Here is a 24,039-nt window from a genome sequence, read left to right as displayed (position 1 = left end):
AGAATAAACAAGTACGGACTTATGGGGCAGCCTTGCCTGACTTTGAACCGGGAAGAAACCTCTTGAATATTCTATGCCCGTTATTGCAAATACAAGCAGTACTATATAGAAGACTTTAACCCGCTTTTTAAAACTACCGTTAAATTGGAAGTAGGAGAGTGTACTGTCAAATAAAGTTCCATTCCAGTTTATCAAACACTATTCAAAATCGACTAGAAATAAAACACCGATATATTATAGTGAGAAGTGTAATCTAAAAGGTCTAAAACGAATCTGATATTTTCTCCTATAAATCTATTTTGGAGGAAACCAGTTTGCTGTAGCCCAATAAGTTTTTGAGTAACCACTTTCAATCTAGAGGCAATCGTTTTTGCACCGATCTTATATATAGTCGGTGTTTAAAATAAGGGTGATTGGGCAATAATTGTTTAAAGAAGTATATAATCTTTGTTATAATAATAATAACAACAATAATAATAATAATAATAAAAATAGTACTAATAATATTAGTAATAATAATAATAATGATAACAATAATAATAATATTAATAATAATATTAATAGTAATAACAATAGTAATAGTAATAATTATAATAATAATAATAATAATAATAATAATAATAATAATAATAATAATAAACGCAGTACTCTGACATTGGTACTTAGTACTCGGGACCTCAAGTACACTGCAAAAGTACTGGACCAGAACACGTACTGGAATTCAGTGGGCGCAAGTTGTACGAAAAACTAAAAAAATAACCAAAGTGCACCTAGTATCACACAGTTTTCACACTTGCAGTCATTCAGTTTCTGTTGTTCAAGTTGTTCAAGTTCAAATGCTTGGTTGAAGATATGCGAGTTTCTTGAATCATTATCACTCTTTGCTCAAACTAATAATGAAATCATGAAATTGGCATTGAATAGCACATTATGCCATGGTCCTTTGCATTCCCCGTAACAGGCTTGGACGTTTGCATCCATTTACCTCATAAGCTACCGACATAGCTAGCAGATTTTTCATATACAGCCGACAAGATTCATAACAATATGGGAACACATCAACACCTCGTTTGTTATTTTTAATATTATATAGGTAACGTATCATGACACCGACGGGACTCAGCAGTCCGTAGGTTTACGCTAGTACCCCGTCCTTGCTTGACTCGCCAAATTAGAAATATTTTACCATGGCATTTGAATCTAACTGTTCGTTTTGAATATCTTCATCACTTTTGGATTGGTTTATTGAGTTTGCTCACTGTTGTGTGATTACTAAGTTAGTGTAACGCATTGGCACTGCATCGGCTGAGCCTAGGATCAGGTAAGCTCTGCCAACACACTGATACACTAGTGCCAATGGTACAGGTACTGTAGAATAATACTGTCTTAAGTTAGGCCTAGCCTTGTGATACAACTTGTGTACAAGCCTATGCATTGCTATTATTAAGTTCTGGTATTACTAGTACTACTGTACTAGTACAATTAATACTATAGTAGTAGTAGTTGAAGAAGGCCTAGGGTGAAATACTGTGGTATTGCTTGTTTAGTTTCTATCCCTCAACTAAGTTATTTCATTCTTTCGTAAAAACCTACTGTAGAGCAGGAAGTTGAAAAGTGGCACTGCCTTGAACATGGAAGTAAGACTCCAGGTCTAGTTTAGTAAAATTAAAACAGTAGCTTAGGCGTAAGTTACGTTCATTCCATTGCCACTGGAAGTTCCAGTTAGACTAGTTAGGCCTAAGACAAAACTTCCCAAGCTTGGCAAAGTCTGTTAATATGTTATGCATTAATTAACAATCTAGGCCCTAATGACATTAACATTAAAGTTGTTACTCTATCTATGCTATGTTTTCACCAAATTGGTGAATTAATTAATTAAAGCAGGCTAGACCCTATAAAGTATAAACCAATATAAAACTCATGTTCTCATTCTTCACTGCATAAGACTAGCAGCCTGCTACTAGCAATTTCAACTGTTTTCCTTGAGACTGAAGGGTTAGGCCTAGATGAAGTTTGCATTTCGATAGTGGTTGCAGCGTAGGCTATAATTAAACGTTCAATAACCATGATAACTTATAGACTAGACCTAACTTACACTGTCTGTCAGTGAAATGTAGATAGGCCTACTGTAGTATGCAAGGCAGGGTTGCTATGGTGACATGCATGATCTTTCATGTTCCCTAACTTTTCCTAAGATTTAAAATTAAGAAAAAAATTCACAAACATTGAAATGGCTGTTACTGTTTGATTGTTGTAAATGGATGATGTAATTCATAACATTGCATAAAAATACAAACATTATGTTTCTTCTTATTACAGAACTTTATCAAATTTAACTGTCTTATTGAGGTTGTGGAGCACAAATTATGTTTCTTCTTATTAAAGAACCGAATTTAACTGTCTTGTTGAGGTTTCGGAGCATAAATTTTGTTTATTTTGCATATTGAGAAAGTGTTTGTAAAGGAGCAACTACACACTACAGTTTCTATCAGTGCAGTTCAGCTAGGCTACTGTACATATGGATGGAACCATACATGAAGTTAACAAGTCTACAGTATGGACAGAGTTACTGTCTACCTCCATATTATTGTTTAAATGTATTGTTCACCCAACAGACCTGTATGGTTGTATTGTACTGTAACTAGGATTTAAAAAATTGCATCCATAGAGCAACTCATCTTAAAAATTGTTTCCATCGGTTCACAAAAAAACTTGCATTCCTGCAGTCCTCCATGAAAACATGAACTTTAAAAGACCTCTGCAGGAATACACATTTAACTTTACATTATATTTAATGAATCCTGACGACACATTGGCTTGTTTGCAATGGAAGGATACAGTGATTGGCCTATATTGTGCATGATATATAAACAAATGATGAAACCTTTAACTAATATACAATGACAAAACTGACTGTCAAATTCCAAAGCGGGAGATTTTCCTGTATACAAATAACCATATACAGTATGCAGGCTTTGATGAAACAATTCAATTGCAACTTTGTACCATGAGCCCTTCTTGTCGACAACAAGGCCTAACGTTACATGACATTTTAGTGTCCACATGTGATAGGCGATAGTACAAACATCTCTATCTCTACACAGGGAAAAGTAACGTTACAAGTATGTGCAGTTGAACAACATACTTTGTGTTTATTGAGCACTGCATGTGCAAGAATGTTTCTAGACAATAGGTTAGGGACTATTAACCAATCAAATTTTTTGGGGAAAGCATCATTGGCTATTTTTAGCATGACAATCTCTGTAATGGTTATAATGTTTGCGCTGTATCGAAGTATCACAACTTGCAGTTGATATGATTTTATTTTTTTTCAAAGTTTGATATTCAAACAATCATCTGTAGGATTGGAATATAAATTATTTTTTAGAGAAGTTACAGTATGTTATTTCTTAGAAGAAAGAAAGATGTTCTTTCATTTCATGTTTTGTTATGTTTTGCAAAGGCGTAGTTTTGAGTGCATGTACTTAAAAGGTTTGTTTCTCAACAAAAATATTGCGTCCCTGGCTAAAACATTGCATCCTAGTCGCGGAATCCTGCGTTCGTAACAATGCTGGTATATGTGTACCTTGAGTTTGAATAGTTTAAAAATTGGACTGATCTACGTTAAGAGCAGATGTAATGAAGTTACAATGGATTGGACCTTTTCCATGCTGTTAAAATGCTGTTAAAAATACTACAGAACTGTACAGTAACAAATGGCACAAATATTGAGATGGTCCCACACAAACAAGCGAAGGGGTCTATATGATTAGGAGACGTAACCATAACAACAAATTTCCGCCGTGCGGAAATGCTCAGCTTGAATGCCGGGTAGTAACTGTCTTATATCACCTTCCTTTGGTTTTTAAAATTTTATATGAATTTCAAAACCAACTAACATATCTTGAGCCTTTCTTGCTAATCCACTGTCAATGACCTTCACACTATCAGTAAGCTACTGTAGAGTTTTCTTACAAATAATAACAAACAAAAGTTAAATCAAAATAAAAGGAACTAGTTACTTTTACCGCACATTTAATCAAATGCCAAAAGAAGGGAGAAAAAATAGTCTGAGAAACAATTAATAAAAATAATGCTGTCATTTATTGTAAATTGGTTTAATCTGCAACCTAATTTCCATTGCATTCAAATTAAAAAGGAAACAAAACAAGAGCTCTGTGATTATTCAGTAAGTTCCAACAGAAACACTTTACAATTTATTCCATGTAACTAATGTATGTACCTCACAAAAACTGTTTCCAACTTACGAGAAAAAGTGCTGTTGGCCATGCCCTTTTGTTTTACAGCAGAAAGTAGCCTCTTTTTTTTATGACAGATTGCCATGTTGTAACTGGCGGAAAGTAACGTAGCCTACTGTAATAACTAGTGTTTGCACGGGTTATCCGGGTACCCGGGTACCCGCCCGACGTGATACTACCCGGTTCCTAATTTATTACCCGAATCCTAAGCAAAGTGAGATTTAAAAAAAAAAAAAAATTGGCAAACCGATGGTTAGGTAGATTTTCCATTGACTTAGTGTGGTGTTAGGCTACAATGTGGTCAAAGATAACAGCAATAACGAAGGGGCCTGTTCGACGCGATACTACCCGGTTCCTAATTTATTACCCGAATCATAGGCCTACGCAAAGTGTGATTGTTTAAAAAAAATTGCAAACCGATGGTTAGGCTGATTTCCCATAGACTTAGTGTTGTTAAGCTACCACGTGTTCGAAGATAACAGCAATAACAAAAGCTTTCCATAGATATCTTATAACTGCGTCACAATTTCAGCTAATAAACAGATGGCTAGGCTAAACTCCCCCCATTGACTTAGTGTGGTGTTAGGCAACCATTTGGTCGAACGTAACAGCAATTACGAAAGGATTCCATGGATGTCTTATAACTGCGTCACATCTCCAGCAAACAAACAGATGGTTAGGCTTAGCTAGATTTCTCATTGACTTAGTGTGGTGTTAGGCTACCATGCGGAAGAAATTATTATTTATTCATTCGTTTATTTCAAAGAAGGAAAGGCTGACAAGAAATTTTACGCGATGTTTATGGATTATAGACTGGATAACTAAAAAATAGTAATCGCAACTGGCTTTTTACTAATCGTTTATTCCAAATGCGATCAAATTGCGCGATCTCGCGGCTAATGAGAACCCTGGGCCTGCACAATAGATAGTAGTAGTATTAAAAACTGTTTAAGAGCTAAATTGGATATCTATATGGTTTGATCCAATAGACGTGCACGAGCTAGCATAAGCAGCGGCGGCAGTGCGATGTTAGTAGTAATGCTAATTATAATTAAATAATTTATTTATTAACAAGTTAATGAAAGAAACAGAAGCATATAAAAATTATTGAGGGAGGTTTTATACCTTATCTTACACTAACTTATTTGAACATGAAAACATTGTCAGTAGAGAATATAATGCATTTATTACAGCATCCAATATGTAATATCTTGAAAATCGTGATACTGTACACGAGGGTAAACAATTTTTTCCGGGTACCCGGATACCCGACGGGTAACGGCCCTCGGGTACCCGGTTCCCGATTTTTGGACCCGTGTAAACACTAGTAATAACAGTGTCTCTGATAGGTCAAGCTGTCTGAAATGCTTGTAAATATTACAACTTGGAAACAAACCTTTGATGAACTACATACATACTAGGATGTGGATCCACTTTAGTGAGTGGATCCACCTTAGTGAGTGGATCCACCTTGTAGTGAGTGGATCCACCTTAGTGAGTGGATCCCTCTTAGTGAGTGGATCCACCTTAGTGAGTGGATCCACCTTAGTGAGTGGATCCACCTGAGTGAGTGGATCCACCTTAGTGAGTGGATCCACCTTAGTGAGTACAAGAACCCTACTGTACAGTAGATTGTTTCCGTAGAGGTCAAAGGTCGAGAGAGGCTAACTTCAGAATGATGGCTTCAAAAGCAATTTAATTGAATGAACTTCATACTTAGTAAGTTAGTATAGATAATGAGATAAACTAGGTACAAATATCATACGTTAAATTTGTTTTTAATCAAAAACTAGAAAATTTAGATTTGCGATTGAATGTCTAAGCATTGCAAGGAATCATGAAGCCAACATTACTTTTCTGGTGATCTGTTTATGAATACGTTAATTTTATAATAACTTGCACAATAATATTAATAACAATGAACCTTTGTAATGACCCGGTATCTGTCAAAAAGATGCTCATGGTGCTGGCAGTGAAACAACAGTAAGAAACGACAAAGCAAGTAACAGACAAAGATTGAGATAAAAAAGGTAAAAGTCAATTAGAATTCGTTGAGTACAGATGAGTTTTTGGAGTAGATTTGAAGGACATGAGAGAAAGAGAGAACCTTATGAATTCAGGTAATTTTGTTCCAAAGATGTGGGGCAGCAGAAGCAAAACAGTTTTCCCAGGATCTGTTAGTAGGCTTGATGGTGAGCAGACTTTAATTCAAAGAGTGCAATTCAGGAGGTGCACTAAAAGGCAGCTCTGATTGGTGACAAACCAGCCTATTCTATAGAATTAGTACTTGTTACAATGCTTGCAGCAATATTCTGCAGACAAGTTAAACGAGAAAAATGAAAAAAAAAAAAGGGGGAAGTAACGAAAGCATGATCTTGACAGAATATTAAAGCATTCAGTATACATGTGCATTCATATGCAGCATTCAATGTTAGTAAAGCAATATTCTATTACTGACATTTGTGTAGGTTTGCAACTTTATGTCATTGTAACTTAGAAGCCATCTAACCTCCACGCAAAAGAGATAAAAAGTGGATACTGCTTGGCTGCCTCGCACTAGCAATTTATGTACCGTAAATCAATATGAGTTTCATGCCTGCAATGGCACACAAATTTAATGTAATAATTTATTATTTTATGTACATGAATCTTTTCCAATTTCATCAATAATAAATGTAGATCTCATGTTTGTTTGTACTTTTCAGTATGTAATTAATGGTTCATCTACAGTATAGTACAGTATGGTTCTAGCATGGTGCGGTACTGCACCGCCTGATTAGCAAATTTAACAACAAGAAATGCAAAGCTTGTTTGAAACTGTTTTTGAAGTTCAAATATGCTCAACAATGTTCAACAATGTTTTCCAAATTCAACAATGTTCAACAATGCTCAACAAAGTTCAACAATATTTACTGTATAAATATCTTATAATGGTCATTTAAGCTGTGACTGTTAAAAACATTTTCTATTTGTCTTTAATCTTTTCTGTGTAGGCACTGATAGTTTTGGTTGATGGAAAGTACAGTCGTCGGTTATCGTGTGGTCAGAGGACCGGATTGGAGATGGAACGACCAAGATGGCGGAGAGGGTAATCTTGGCACAGTAGTTGAAGTGGGCAAGAAGGGCAGCAGTACGTCACCGGAGAAGACAGTCATCGTACAGTGGGATAATGGTTCCCGAACAAACTATCGCATGGGTTACCATAATGCGTACGACCTCCTCATATATGACAATGCAACAGTCGGTGAGTAGACCTCGCACTGCACTGTACTGTACATTACTGTACTGTACGTTACTGTACATTACTGTACTGTACATTACTGTATGGTTCTGTAATGTACAGTACTGTACTGTACATTACTGCACTGTACAAAACTGTACTATACTGTTCATTACTGTACTGTACTGCACTGTACTGTTCATAACTGTACTGTACTTAACTCTACTGTACATTACTGTACTGTATTGTACTGTACTAGATATCAATCTTATCAATTTGTATCCTCGCAAATAACCAACATGCTACAGTATGAAAAAATTGCCAAGATTAAGACTCAATATACTGCACACTAAGTGCTGTAAACTTACTGCTGTAATCAGCAGTAATGAATAATTAGACAAAACAAGTAATATTTAATTGGTTCACCTCAGCTGACCTTTCATAAAATTGGATTAGTTGTCATGGACAATTTCAAATGTTGTAGGTACTGTACTTTCCCCAACGGTAGCTTAAGACACTTCCTGCACAAGTAAGTTTGTAGTACATACTTCAGAAATCAGGTATCAGAGATGGGAATGGGGATATACATACTGTAATTTACATTCCCCCCCCCACTTTTTTAGTCAAGTCTGAAAATTTGCTTTGAAAAACACAAACAATATTAGCAAAGTCTAGTCTTCATAAACTAGTAATAACCAGCATTCAAAATTTGAACAGGCCCGCCTAAATTTACACTTGAAGCATGCCAAAATGCTGAAGAAATGCCAGAGAAATCTTGGTGTGAACCCTCCACCTCCCCTCCCCTCTTTAAATGGGCTCGGCCATGCATGACCTCTGGTATGTTTCTTGTTAAAGTACTGGTATACAAAGTTTGTGTAATTATTGTAGTAATTTGATCAGTAATTGTGCATCGAATCTTTCTACATGAGCACAGACTTGTACCGCTATTTAGTGATCGTCATTTGTAGAGCAATTTAACTTTTTTCTGTACTGTAGGTGCACTACAGTAGCATTGCACCAGTCTGGGCAACAATTGTTACTTAATTTTAACCATTATCCTCATGAAAGCCCAATCACTTCCCTGGTATCCCCCTGTAGACAGCATTAAACAGAGTATATACTCTTTTATTGGGTCATCAACAGTAACCCTCCCTGGCAGATCTGCTGGGTCAATGGTGAACTTGCCCTGGCAGACTGACAGTGATACTGTAGTACTTACTGTACTTAGTGCTTGGTTGTTTGAGACCAAGAAGCAATGGTACAGTACAGTAACTGCTCCCTGACATATTGTAACTGTCGAGTGACTGATTCCACTAGTAAATTATGCTATTATGAACTGGTGGAGGTCAGAACAACTGATCTCAGGTTGAATACTAATACAGTACTTAGTTAAAGAACCTGTCAAGTCTTTTTCTCACCTGGGCTTATGAAAATAATTTCATATGAATCCCTCTGGGCATTAGGGAACATTTCATCAGACCTTTTTGTACAAATTTAGACATCAAACCATTTCCCATGGAGGCAGTTAATAACTTGTACTCTCAGACTGTGACCTACAGTACTGTACAATATAGATCAAATGGTTAGGACAGGCCATACTGTGCATTTTGTGCTATGAGGTGTTTCTTTTTCAGATTATTACTTGTACAGAATGATATAATTAATGTTAATGTATACATTTGGGGATGATTTATGTTATTATTGGGTGGGGTGGGGTGGATGTTGAAGACAAAATGTTTGACTGTAATTTAAGATGTTTTCACACTACTACAGGTAAAAAAATTCATTCATGTGCTACTGTAAATTATATAAAATCATATGATAGATTAGAAAATGGTGTGATGTTTATGAGCTTGGTTCTTCTCTGGGGTGAGTCTATAGATAGATTGATAGCATAATAGATAGATAGAAAACTGTCCATTTCAGAAAACAAAAAAACGGAAAATGATTTCCCGTCGACAGTATACATAAAACAGTAGTGAATACAAACAGAACCATACAATAAACAAACTATTAGTGAACAACTACGAGAATAAAACTAAATAAGTAGAACCAGAACTGTAACAGAAGCAGCAAAGAGAGCTGCAAGTGACAGATCACAAACTGTTGCCGGATCGCTTTGCACAGAAGTTAAAAAAGTGTATTGCCTCAGGTAAGAAAGAATTACGAACCTGGACGTTTTAGTACATGTCTGGGCACCTGTAATAGATCTACATATGTACTGTATGTACTCTAGTCCTGTGCAATTCTGTGGTGAATTCTAACAGATAACATGTTACCACAGGAGATGTACTTAATATTTTCAATATATATACAATTTGGATAAATTTCGAGATCTACTCTACAGTCGAGGTGATTTTACTGTATCTTATGACAGCATTGAAGGGAACAAGAATATCCTAGTTCAACATATATGGGTATACATGTATTTATGTGGATGAAGTACAAAAAATATCAATTTCAGTTGTTATCTTTGGTATACTAAATCACAGTTTACAACACCTTCGCCCTGTAGTACCTGTAGTTGAAATATTTGCTGCAATACACACATATTTAAACAAACCTACAAACTTGTCTAGATGCTAGATTTCTGTGTACAAGGAATTGTGTGGAACCATTGTCTAGCTTTGACCCCAATTGAAGTGCACCCCACTCACCGTGTCACTACACTATTCAATCATATCAGCTAGTGCGTTACATTTTGCTGTGGGCGTCTACTGTACAAAATAGGACTTGAAAAGCTTAGTGTATCATTAACTGATAGTGTCTTGATCTGCATCATTGTTGATAATTGACGATATTCAATTCTAAATCCAAAATTAAATTGGCTAGTCAGGTCTCAAGTAATGAAGGAAAAATTACTGTACGTATTAAGAATTTGTTGACATGCTTATTGCACATCTAGGTTTTGTTGTAATATGATAGATCTACAGTTAATATGAAAGATGGAATCATGGCTGATTATTTATGACACATTTATGGCAGTAACATTCTATGCTGGTAGGAGCTCTTTACCTAGAACATAGAACAGTAATTAGTCTTAAGTACTGTACTAGTACAGTAGTTTGCAAACGTGGGAATCAAGTAGTTTTTCAGTCTTTTAGTTTTGGAAGCAATGTCAGACCAAAAGGAAGTGTAAGTACAGTAGTTTGCAAATATGAGATGGTTTGATAAACATGAAGACCTACAGACTTACTGTGTAGTTTACAAAAGTATCAGAACTTTGCAGCCTGGGCTGAAAAGAAGTGTACCAGGGCCAGATGTCATTTTATGTGAATAGTGGCCCCCCCCCTCTCTCGGGCAGAAAGTTGGAACCAAGGGCTAAGTCCATTGTATCCAGGGTCAGTTTCACCTTTTTGAATGGATCGTTATGGAACTTTTGATGAACAGAAGTTACAGAACAGCATCATATACTGTAGTAACGAGGTTGCACACATTGTTTATTTTGTCTGTTTTTGTGTGTTTAACTTTCGATCAATTGCAATTTGTGCAAAAGTACTGTTAGTGTGTTGGAGATGGGGCTGATTTGCTGTACAACTAAAGCAATTAAGAAACAGTTACTGGAATATTTTCTCAGGCTGTTTGGCAAGTTGTAACCGGGTCATTTGGTCTCTGATCCCTGCTTCTTTAATTTTCTTGCCACACACTAAATCAATTAAATTACTGTAAGGGCAATAGTAAGGTGGTTACGCAGGTACTGTACATACATACAGTAGCTCTGTCATTTCAGATATGCTCATTGTTCCCTCAATTGATGGCATCATTGTTTGGCATTTATCGTGGACAAAGCTCTTTGAAAACTGTGCATTCTCAATCAATCTCCATGAAGGCAATTCATAACTTGGTTTGAAAACTGATAATATTCCTTCATGAATCTATTTTTCTCTCTCCTCTTCCCCAGGTATTCAACATGTCAATATCCTCTGTGATGCCTGCAACAAGCAAGGTTTTATGGGTATGAGGTACAATTGCACCCAATGTCAGGATTTTGATCTTTGTGCATCCTGTTACCATAGCGACAAACATGACCTCTCTCATCACTTTTTGCTCTACATCACACCCAGTTCGGTTGGGTGAGTAAAGCATTGTTTTGATTGTACAGTGTATGTCTATGAAAGTGCAACTTCACAGTCATATGTATCAAAGTCTTAATCTGTGAATTGACTTCAAAGAAAGGAGAAAAGGGGGGGGGGGGGTGGGAAGAGATCCTTTTCATGTGTTCATGTCACAGAATTTGTAACCTTTTATATCTGTTCCTCCACTGATCCAATCTAGCATACTCTCCACTCCTAACTGAATACAGTTTTGTTTTGTTATATTGTATAGCTTTCTAATCATGTGTCAATGTACCAGCCTGTACAATAGTTGTATTTAAACTACGTAATGTGCACTTTGCAGTGTCCAGATAGTGTTAAGCTGTACCAGTTGTCTAAATGTAATAAAATGTTGCCAACTTCTCTTTCTGTTTTTAAATGCAGTACAGTATATTTGAAACCAGGTACAGGAAGTCTTATAGGACTGTTTACAGTATGATAATTTGCTTATAGCAAATTATCACACTGTAAACAGTCCTAGATAAGACTTCCTCCTATACAGTAGGAGATAAGGTGAAAATTCATGTACATACTGTAGCTCAGAAATCAAGGAAAGAATTTAGAGAACAAGCCTTGACTGATGAACCAACCAATCATAAATTAATACAGACTTTGATTAAACCTATCATTCAGGCCATAATTTAGTGTTCAATCTTTTTTTAGCAATTTGGAAGGCTCTCAAGTTGGTCTCTTATAAGATGCTATGGTTCCCCTGTACACCTGGGCATGTACAGTACATATCTATATATTATTATAAAGAAAATCCATGTTTACTCCAAAAGAAAATATTATTAGAGAAAACCAGAGAAATAAGATATGACTCATAATTGACAAATAAGGAGTAATGTTTTAGAAAATATATTGGAATTTTCGGTCCCCTTGAGACCTTCGTCAGCAATAATTCGCAGTGGAATGAAAAGTTCAAAATGTAACTCAATGAAAGTATGACGCTAGATAAGTGTAAATTGCATTGATGGAGTTAGAACCAAATAAACCATGATTATAAAGGAAGCGGATTAAGGAGCAAAGAATGGATTACGTACGTTTGTAGAATTGATAGTTGTTATTACATCACCTGCCTCATACTTGGGACCCCTGTAACTATGTTTGGACTTTTGATTGACAATTTTACATAAAATTTTGCGATGCGATATTGGATAAATTATAACCTGCTCTGTCTGCAAAGTTTAAAAGCAAATAATTTTGTAATCAATTAGTGCTCAAAGTTTGTGTACTGTAGCAACTCTGAAGGCTTCAAAATGTTGTCTCTTATAAGATGCTATGGTTCCTCTGTAAGGAAAACCTTTTGCTTTGACCATTTAACATATTGCTCATTTTGCAATGCGATACTTGATATAACTTATTCCCTGCTCTCTATCTCTTCATGTTATTCTGCTTCTTTACACAGAGTCAAATTGCCACCTAGAAGCAGTGCCATCAAGATAGGCTACAGAGGTCTGGTCCCTGGAGCAAAAGTTATGCGAGGGCCTGACTGGGACTGGGGCAATCAAGATGGTAGGTTAACTCTTTATGTTGGACCCGTCTTTAAACGGAAATGGCACCTGCTTTGTGTCAATGGTAAAGGCGTGACCATTGATCAGTTTGCTGGACAATGTTTTGAAAGGGGGAGAAAATGAGGAAGTAGGTCAATTGACCCATCTATTATGGCTAGCAGTGGAACAACACTAACGTACCAATATATTGTTACAGATCACGAGGTCCCATCACATTTCAATAATAAGTAACAGTTAAATAGAGTTTGAATATTTGTGTTTAACAATATATCAACAATAAAAATAACGTACGGTGATGTATTCTCTAGTTAGTAAGAGGATATATCACAGCATATATTTAACCATAAATGGAGTACTACACTATGACCTTGCAAGTTACAGTACAGCTAACAGCATCTAGATGATATACTGGTTATTGTGCCTTGGGAAATGTGCTACAGTAGATACCGCTAGAAGTGATCACAATTCACACATGCTTTGCATTATTGGAAACAGTCATCGATGAAGATGATAAACAGCAATTTATGGAATGTGTGCCTTGGAAGATGCCCAAAGTTTTGAACACACCTCACCACTCTTGTGGTTTATTATTTAGCATCGGTGACTGTAGACATGTGTGGAACACCACATAAATGAATTTGCTCTGTTCTCTAATCTATACCTAAACTACATGACTGGAAGGTTTAGGCACTGCCCCCACCCCCCCCCCCCCATCCCACACACACTTCTGGGATGTCACCCACTTAATCATCCTTCCAATTCATAAGACCAACCATTCGAATTCTGACTGCAGAATTTGTTCTGATTTTTTGCTCTGTTTGCCTAAACAATATGCAGTTTTGCTAAGACTATGACTTATCCGTTAATGGTAACTGCCTGCTGTATGCTGTAGCTTGGTCAATAGAGTTAATAGTCACTGTGTATATCAATGTCATATGTATATCAATATGGTATATCCCTGGTATTCAAGCGTTGTTGCCTGGTGACCCTAATTTTCAGGTTCATCATCTTGGCACCGTCAAGTAGCAGAGTTTGTGGCCCAGGAAAGGTGTTTATGTGACCTAGGGTGCTAAGTTGCAAAATAATTTTTGAAGAAGTTGATTGTTCAAGATTATTTTCATTTGTTTTTGTTCCAGAAATACTGGCAATTTCTGGTTTCTCCATAATTCCTTGGGTGACCCTCCAAAATAGTCTGGCGACAGTTTTTAGGGTTAAAACCACCCCTGTAAATACCAGGGCTGTACATATGATATCATTTCTCAGTGATTGGTTAATTAAACTGTCTGCTTTATGCATGCTAATTGATAGATTTTTGGGTAATCATTAAAAATTGACATATTATTGAGGTTTTGGGGAATATTGTTCCCTTTTGTTTTTCATTTGTAAATCTTTCTTATTGCATTTTTGCATTGGTAAGGTACATGTCTTTCAAATTGTCTATTGTAACTGTGTCCATGTTTGCACTGTTCACACTTCCGTCGCATTCTTTTTATATGACAGGGGGAAGCTGAAGAAGTAGGCCTAGTAGTACAAGATTGAACACTTTGTTTACATGGTACATTGTTTACATGGTACAAAATGGTACATTTTCTTTCATGTACCATAGCATTGCCAAAGTGTGTTGATCACAGAATGGGAATGGAATGTCAATTCAATGTAATTCAAAGAAGGGTAACTAATGGGTGTCACCTTGGGAGATAGTGAAGTCATAGTGGAAGTATCATGTAGAAACTAGTACTGCATGTGAACGGTATCTGTTGACAACTTTACAACATGTCTTTGGTGGAACAGTTTCCGCAGAATAGTAATTGAGAAATTAATATTTTTTATGTTTTATAATATTTTGCTTTTTATATAGCGCTTTATACCAGCGATAGGTCTCAAAGCGCTTTACAGACGTTATATTACCCCTGGTCAATGATAACCTGTCCCAGAGACAATCCCTCCAGTCGGCAGCAGTTATATACTGCGCCCAGTGACAAGTTACCTCACAGGTACCCATTTATCCCCTGGGTGGAGAGAGGCAAGTGAGATAAAGCATCTTGCCCAAGGACACAATGTAATGAACTTAAGCAGGAATCGAACCAGCAATCCTCGGATCACGAGTCCGACGCATTAGCCAATTGGCCACCACGCTCTCATAACATAGACATACAGTACAGTAGGGAATGATAACATTTTCTAAGGTGCATCTCCATTTCCGGTTAAAATTTATCCAAACCAATCTAAAGGGAGGAAAAAATTCATGTATGTTGTTCCATCTTGTGATCATGTGGTGGTATTTCCTCTCTCCTAGATGTGGATAGCTAGTGTGTTTTTGAAAGTATGTTGTTTAAACTACTGTACTAACAAAGTTTGATCAAATGCTATAAAAACTTGGCAATTTGTTTGATCCGTCAGACTATGGCATAACTATAAACCATCTTTAGTTTTGATTTTATTTCGTGGGTGTGCCGATGTTTTGATGGTATTTTTCTTTCTGCCTGTAGGAGGTGACGGAAAGATTGGGCGAATCAAGGACATCAGGGGCTGGGACAGCGAGTCCGATCGTAGTGTAGCTAACGTTCAGTGGTCCAACGGAAATACTAACGTGTATCGAGTCGGTCACAAAGGTAAAGTCGACCTAAGGTGTCTCGATTCAGTGAAGGGCGGCACCTACTACAAAGATCACCTTTGGAAACTGGGTGAGTAGAAGACTCAATTAAAAACAGGGCCCGTACAATCTGGGCAAACAAAAAATTACTTAATCTTAATTTGTAATTATTCTGTTGTCTGCTGCAAAAGTAGAGTTTGTGGCAGTTGTATGGAGAGTGTCCATTTTTATGTTGTACTTTTTGTTCAGTTTTGATCTGAAACAGTTTTGATCATTTGATTTTGGGATCCATTCATCATAGATACAGGGCTCTCTTGTTTTTGCCACTTTGCTCTTCTTTTGGGGAGATAAGAAGCTGCAATCATATGTTTTATACTTAAATATGAATCCTGCCGAAAAACGATATAAGTAAACGATTTTTAAATTCACTGTGGGGAACTCAGAATGGAGACTTTATATCTCATGTCACTTTTGGATATCTGCAAAGGGGGTTCCTTGTACTTGAGCAAAACCACAGACAAAGATTTCAAATCTTTAGTTAGAGTGTAATCCTAGGCCAACAGTCATATTAAATATGCTTAAAGGTCATTCATGTTCCTTCCAAAATTTAGCCAGTAAAAATTGTTCAAAGATTGAAAGGAGTTTGGAGGATTTAAGTCCCAGTAACTGACGAGAACTGATTTAGATATGTACATATGACATTTTTGTGCTAGTTTGTATGAATGCTTTGAGAATTAAATGCATACTTTGGTTTGAACATTTTGGGACCAATTGTTTGACTTTCTAAACATATTTTTCGTGGCTTTTGTCTTCTCCTCTATTAGGCCAAAAAGTCGCTAAGAATTCTGTCAGTGCCTATGGCAAGAAGTGGTCGTTTGTCCACGGTGAGAAAGTGAAGGTGAACCTAGACGTGGCGGTATTAAAGATAATGCAAGGAGACCATGGTGGCTGGAACGCTAAAATGGAAGAGGTATGTATATATATATAGCTCTTACCGACTCACCTAGAAAGGAACGGTGCAGTTCCGTCTCACCTTGGTTGACACTCGTGATGGTATCCAAATGCAGTCAGCTCATTCAAAAGACTTCAACTGAAAACTCACCTGGTTTTACAGATAAATGTCAAAAGTTAAAATCAAAATGTTTGGTAATCCCCGAGCAAAACAGCTGTCAGTTGTGGAGGGAAGTCGTCCACTGCAAATGTCATCAGGTGAAAGAAATAGCCTAGTGTTTTAGAGGTTGTAATTAATAATATAACAATACTTCTGAGGTTAAAGGGAATATTTAGACCGCAGTGAGTGCCTCTGTTTACCTTGCAAATGCAGGCACAAGCTTTTTCCGCGAATTCGCGGAATATCCGTGATTTCTTTTCTACCTCGGGACAAAAACTATTATCCTAACACTGTAGCATAAACAATCTGGAGCCTATACCGCAACTTTTGCAAAGTTCCGTGATTTTTTTTACCCCAGGTTCATCCTTGCAAATGTATTTGATTGATCCATCATTATAATTGAATTTTCCAAATTCTCCAAAGTCCTTCACAGTCTTCTATTTCTTGCATTACTTTGCATTACATAACCTTGTCCAAGTCCATTGGCCATGCATAGAAAGAAGGCATGTTGCTGTTATGTTTGTATCAGATTCTACACGAATTTACTACAGAGTCGATTACTGTCAATTATTGCATGGAATTTGCTTTTCTTTTTCACCTTTGTGTGACTGATACAAAGTTATTGCTGATTATTTTGATAGCATGGAAGTCTTGCTGCCACCTGAAAGTGTGGGTGCTGCTGGAAATAATGTCTTAAGGCAGAATTTTATATCATAAACCGAAAAAAGGGAAAATTTTTAGTGCTGGGAATGTTTCTGTTTTCTTCAATATGTTGACCTGTAAAATTTGCCATATTCTGGCATGCTAAATTGACAATGACATCAGTTCTCCATTGCAGGCGGAAATGTTGTTATTATGAACTCTACTTAAACATGTCCTTATAGCTTTATTGTTAACCAGAGAGAGCACCCTTGGATGGCATTTAAAACCATTTGCTTTTGGCAAGTTTGTAAATGTGCATTATCAAATTTTGCCACAGGGTCGTTTGGGTTTCGTACTGATAAATATTTCAGGTTGCAGTTTGACAGATGTACCCTTTTCTTCCCTTTAGTACGTAGGCCAAGAGGGATATGTTCACCGAATAACAGAGAAAGGGGATATCAGGGTGCAGTATAGTGATGGAATCAAGTGGACCTTTCATCCAGGGGCATTAACAAAGGTATCAACTTATGCTTTCATTCTTTTATTACAGTGGTATCCCAAAAATTCCCTGTTTTGTTGTCGTTGTAATTATTCTGGTTTAATGCCACATAATTTCACACATATCAGGGAAAATTAAGGATTTATTTCTAGTTGTCTATCAGGCAACCAGGTCTTAATTTTTGGCCGGAAACTACTAGTCGCCCCCTTCTAACCCCCCCTCCCCGGATGACCTATGGAGCCACTTTTGGTTGTCTGAACAGAATTATGGTCACTGGACAAACAGACTTTGGCTCAAACTTGCCCTGCGTATCAAACACAGCCCATTGTACGCCCTCATGAAGCATTCTGATTTTGGTTGTTATATCCTGGCAAAGTTGCTTGATACAATGTACTATAAATTAAAGTAAGAAGTCATTTGATAAAACTAAATAGAGCCCCTCTTAGACACATTAAGATGATAAGATCGATGATATAAATAGAGGGGATACCAAATTGTTTCTGAATGTCACATGTTTTGATCAGAATGGTGCCATGTTTAGAAAATGTGATCCCCAATGCAAAGTACATGTTAATATGAATCCACACCTTATACCAACTTTTGGTTTGACTTTTCTTCTCAAGGTGACAACATTCTCTGTTGATGATAATGTACGCATCACATCTGATATTGAGAAGTTGAGGAAATTACAGCTCGGCCACGGCGAATGGCACGAGGATATGAAAATGGTGAGTACACATTGTAACCTGTAAGATGTATTAAGGAAGTCAGTTTTGTTTGTTACTACTGTTTGGGTTAAACAACCGGTTGCATCAACTCTAATACACTCATGTGTTCCTGCAGTCAGCCATGAACATATATGCTTTCTTAAAATTCCCTGCAGTGGTTAGTTATAATGACCCCCCCACTGACACACATTGGGTGCCAACATTGGGCATTTCCCTTCAACAAGAGACGTGCTCTGATTGGTTAACACATAACAGACGGAGTCTTGTAATGGTAAGAGCTCACTGATTGTTACAGGAGCTGGCAGAAGTACTATCGCAGATAAACTAACTCAACTTGCATGTTTATGATGTACATATGTACATTCAAGTATTGGTTATACCGTTTGTTATCTTGCATGGACTTTTCATTTCTATTTATATAGGCTCTCGGTAAAGTAGGGAGAGTTATCAAGATCTATAAAGATGGTGACCTGAGAGTGTGTGTGAATGGTCAGAGCTGGACGTATCACTGTGAGTGTGTAACAGCTGTTGAGTCCAGTCAAGATGTCAATGTCACAGTAGCTGCAGAGGCCTCATCATCACAACAGCAACAGCAGGATCCATCAGGTAGGTTTGATATACTGTATGAAAGTCACATGACCTCATCAGGTAGGTATGATATACTGTAGGAAAGTCACATGACCTCATCAGGTAGGTTTGATATACTGTATGAAAGTCACATGACATCATCAGGTAGGTATGATATACTGTAGGAAAGTCACATGACCTCATCAGGTAGGTTTGATATACTGTATGAAAGTCACATGACCTCATCAGGTAGGTTTGATATACTGTATGAAAGTCACATGACCTCATCAGGTAGGTATGATATACTGTATGAAAGTCACATGACATCATCAGGTAGGTATGATATACTGTAGGAAAGTCACATGACCTCATCAGGTAGGTTTGATATACTGTATGAAAGTCACATGACATCATCAGGTAGGTATGATATACTGTAGGAAAGTCACATGACCTCATCAGGTAGGTTTGATATACTGTATGAAAGTCACATGACCTCATCAGGTAGGTTTGATATACTGTGTGAAAGTCACATGACCTCATCAGGTAGGTTTGATATACTGTATGAAAGTCACATGACCTCATCAGGTAGGTTTGATATACTGTATGAAAGTCACATGACCTCATCAGGTAGGTTTGATATACTGTATGAAAGTCACATGACCTCATCAGGTAGGTATGATATACTGTATGAAAGTCACATGACATCATCGGGTAGGTATGATATACTGTAGGAAAGTCACATGACCTCATCGGGTAGGTTTGATATACTGTAGGAGAGTCACATGACCTCATCAGGTAGGTGGCTGTATACTGTAGGAAAGTCACATGACCTTATCAGGTAGGTGGATGTATACTGTAGGAGAGTCACATGACCTTATCAGGTAGGTTTGATATGCTGTAGGAGAGTCACATGACCTTATCAGGTAGGTTTGATATACTGTAGGAAAGTCACATGACCTCATCGGGTAGGTTTGATATTCTGTAGGAGAGTCACATGACCTCATGAGGTAGGTTTGATATACTGTATGAAAGTCACATGACCTCATCAGGTAGGTGGCTGTATACTGTAGGAAAGTCACATGACCTTATCAGGTAGGTGGATGTATACTGTAGGAGAGTCACATGACCTCATCGGGTAGGTTTGATGGCTGTATACTGTAGGAAAGTCACATGACCTCATCAGGTAGATTTGATGGCTGTATACTGTAGGAAAGTCACATGACCTCATCAGGTAGGTTTGATGGCTGTATACTGTAGGAAAGTCACATGATCTCATATGACGTCATATGTTGATTGTTTACTCGTAAAGTATTACCTCTTTTAGCATCCAACAACTCTTCAAGTATTCTTAGGACATTTCTTTACAACACCCAACCAACAAACCTTGGTTCTACATAGGTTTAGTAACATTTAAAAACTATTATCATGTTGCTGTGAATAGTTATTGCTGATTTTTAATTTAGCCCACACTTCGTAGTGAGGTTATTTGTTGTTTGTAACACGTAAAATAACATCCCTCCAAGCATCCCACAGCTCCTAAGATAATCTCAGGACATCCCTCTATAACTGTCAACAAAACATATAGGTTCTAATAAGTGCAAGAGTATTTAATGCCATTTTCATGTTGCTGTGACAAGGAAGTGCTTTGTTGTAATTGTCGTACACCATATAAGAGTGACATCATTTGTTTGTTGTTTAATCGAAAATAACACCTCTCCAATCATCCAACATCGCGAAAAATGTTCCCAGGATATCCCTCTACCACTTCCAACCAACAAACCTTGGTACTAAATATGTGCAACGAAACTCGTTTTTTAAGCACTTTTGAAGCCTGCCCCAGTGGACAATTTCACCAACATTGATATATGCTAGCTGGTTTATGTTTTGGGATGACAATCATATTTGATAAGCATCACACCATATTGCATCAGAGTGAAAGCCATTTCAGTAAGTGTGACAGGATCATTTGCTTTCAAGCTGCTACTCTTGTCTTTGGTAGCAATAAGGCTTCGCATGGAATCAGAAGTATCCACATAAGATATTGGCAGCGATCTTAAAAACAGCTCACGGTCAAAATGTCTGATCTGTCCACAGGTAACGTTCAACGGCTGAAGGATAGAATTCGAGTGCTCAGGAAGGGAGAGGACTGCCTGGACAAGTTGGTGACCGCTGCGGCAAGAGGGGATGTCTCTGTCGTAGGTGACTTGGTGCTAAAACGACCTGGATGGGTGAGTTACTTTACTTCTAGATGGATCAAGCAGTCCCTGGAACTGAAAGTTTTTCATTTATGTATATAAGATCAGGTATTTCAGGCCTCAAAATTTGGGCCGTTTTGTGTCTAATTGTGAGTGGATTTTGTCATTTGCCGGTATTAAAAAAACAAGAGGTTTGCTGTTTTGTGATGAATACATGTAAAAAACTTGATGGACTTGTCAAAAGGGTGGGAAAAACTGCGACCAAATGCAAAAAGCTGCTTTAAGACAGCTTTTGCTGTGAATATTGCCATGTGGACGATAATTGATCACATTTTTGTTATACTTTCCTACCTTTTGGTTCCCATCTAATGCCACCTGTAATCCTACGTTAGTATCAAGAAACTTGTATTGTGTCGAGCTTTCTATGTGCCCTGAAAATTGAAGTTGCACTAATTTTATTTCTCACCTTCAGAGAGTGAATCAGCAGAGAGGAGATAAGAAACATAATTGTTTAGTTGACATTAATGAGTTTCTCATGACTGTTGTATTTTTTTCCCCATTCTGTGTAAAGGTCAACGAGCCGAGTTCAAACAAGACGGCACTGCAGGTTGCAGCTCATCAGGGACATGTCGACGTGGTGAAGATCTTGGTGCAGGCCGGAGCGAATTTGAGCATCGCGGATCAAGAGGGGGACACGGCTCTTCATTATGCTGTGTTTGGGTAGGTTTAATCTGCTGATTATTCCGATAGATTAGAATGTATCAAAAGCAGCTTCATGTTTCAAAACCCAACCAAAGCACAAACTATATCCTGCTTTCACTGTATCAATGTTGAAACATGTGGAAAAAATGCGCAAGCATCTGTACCCTTTTCAATAGAGACTTAAAGCAGATCGCAGGAAATGAACCCAAGGCTAGCCATTTATTTAACTATGAACCAAAGTAGACCATGCTAGGTCCATTGACTTTTAGTAGGTTATGTCAGCTATGTTCACCTGTTGGATGAGTTGATGAGTGGCAGGTTATGTCAGCTATGTTCACCTGTTTGATGAGTTGATGAGTGGCAGGTTATGTCGGCTATGTTCACCTGTTTGATGAGTTGATGAGTGGCTGGTTATGTCAGCTATGGTCACCTGTTGGATGCATTGAGTTGAGATGAGTGTGTAACTTCCTCCCTAAATTCTCTTCCTCTCTTCTCAGGAACCAGCCAGGTATTGTGCGTTACCTTCTAGAACACGGAGCAGAGGTTAACCTGGTGAACAAAGGACAGTGTAGTAGTCTGCATGTTGCCGTCAACAAGTCTTACATGCAATGTGTTGAAGAACTGATCAAGAAAGAATGTAATGTCAACCTGCAGGTAAGGACCACAGATGAGTCTACAAATATTAACACAGGCTGTGTAAGCAGTTAACCCTGTATTAGTGCTAGACTCTCTATAAGGAGTGGTGAACCCTACACAGGTGATAATCCCTGTGTGTGACCATCTTTAATTTAAATCACTTTATCAGTCAAACCACTGATCTATAAGTATATCCTCAATGAAATCACAACCTATTCTATAGTCGTCTTCAGTAGAGCCACTATGTATTGAAAGATGTCGACCACAGATCTATCAAAGTGATATAGATGTTTGCTGCAGTCTATTTATGTTTTATCATTTATGAAAATATTGGCATTTAAGATGTCAGTGCTGGACCTATATAAACTAAAGTAACTTAGATGGTAGGTACAGCATGTTTGTAGCTGTCATCTGTGGAATCACTTTGTAATCCATGTTGGGAACATATTAGCTATAAAGTTACCTAGATGGTAGGTATAGCCTGTTTGAAACTGTCATCTGTGGAATCCCTTTGTAATCCATGTTGGGGTACATATTAGCTATAAAGAAACTTAGATGTTAGGTACAGCATGTTTGTAGCTGTCATCTGTGGAATCACTTTGTAATCCATTTTGGGAACATATTAGCTATAAAGTAACCTAGATGGTAGGTACAGCCTGTTTGTAGCTGTCATCTGTGGAATTACTTGTGTAATCCATTTTGGGAACATATTAGCTATAAAGTAACCTAGATGGTAGGTACAGCATGTTTGTAGCTGTCATCTATGGAATCACTTTGTAATCCATATCTATAAAATAAGGTAGAGGGCATGTAGTGCCCATTTATGGTTGTCATCAGTGGGATGAATGAGTTACTAGTAAAAGCTGAACTGTATGGTAAACTTCATCGTTAACTAACAACGGTCGAAAGTGTTAGCGATGTCACAGAAGTGTAGGTTATCGGTTATGTACTGACCTAATGTTGCTGTGTCTTCATCCTTGCTTACAGGACTGCTGTGGGGACACTGCCCTCCACGATGCTATCGCAAAGGACAATACCGAGGCTATCGATATCTTAACCAATATAGCAAATGCTGAATTCACTCTAGCCAATCGGCGAGGGTTTAACGTCCTGCAACATGCTGCATTGAAAGGAAATAAACGGTAATCAATCAAGCATTCATTTAGGATTGTATGTAAAGTATGCTGGTGAATATGTATGTGTTTTAGAGGTAGAACTGAATACTGTAGGGTTAAAGTCGAACCGTGGCTCCTTTTCTAAATGTTTTTGTGACTTCTTG

General features: G+C 37.5%; 1 protein-coding gene across 2 annotated transcripts in view; it reads left to right on the top strand.

Moving 5' to 3' along the window:
• Window positions 1-1,084: 1,084 nt before the first annotated feature.
• Window positions 1,085-24,039, top strand: part of LOC139975782 (E3 ubiquitin-protein ligase MIB2-like) — a 39,288-nt gene continuing 16,333 nt past the window's right edge. For both annotated transcript variants that reach the window (XM_071983948.1, XM_071983947.1), the window contains exons 1-13: window positions 1,085-1,321; window positions 7,253-7,503; window positions 11,381-11,552; window positions 12,982-13,088; window positions 15,577-15,771; window positions 16,505-16,650; window positions 17,843-17,950; window positions 18,556-18,660; window positions 19,083-19,266; window positions 21,322-21,455; window positions 21,994-22,142; window positions 22,622-22,778; window positions 23,748-23,902. In XM_071983948.1, coding sequence (XP_071840049.1) covers window positions 7,272-7,503; window positions 11,381-11,552; window positions 12,982-13,088; window positions 15,577-15,771; window positions 16,505-16,650; window positions 17,843-17,950; window positions 18,556-18,660; window positions 19,083-19,266; window positions 21,322-21,455; window positions 21,994-22,142; window positions 22,622-22,778; window positions 23,748-23,902 — 1,844 coding nt within the window. In that variant the 5' untranslated portion in view covers window positions 1,085-1,321; window positions 7,253-7,271. The remainder of the gene's footprint in view (window positions 1,322-7,252; window positions 7,504-11,380; window positions 11,553-12,981; window positions 13,089-15,576; window positions 15,772-16,504; window positions 16,651-17,842; window positions 17,951-18,555; window positions 18,661-19,082; window positions 19,267-21,321; window positions 21,456-21,993; window positions 22,143-22,621; window positions 22,779-23,747; window positions 23,903-24,039) is intronic.

The sequence above is a fragment of the Apostichopus japonicus genome, chromosome 11 (genome assembly GCF_037975245.1).
Source record: "Apostichopus japonicus isolate 1M-3 chromosome 11, ASM3797524v1, whole genome shotgun sequence".
Taxonomy (NCBI): Eukaryota; Metazoa; Echinodermata; class Holothuroidea; order Aspidochirotida; family Stichopodidae; genus Apostichopus; species Apostichopus japonicus.
Note: the sequence above shows the minus strand (reverse complement) of the source record. Positions and strands in the feature narration are given on the sequence as shown.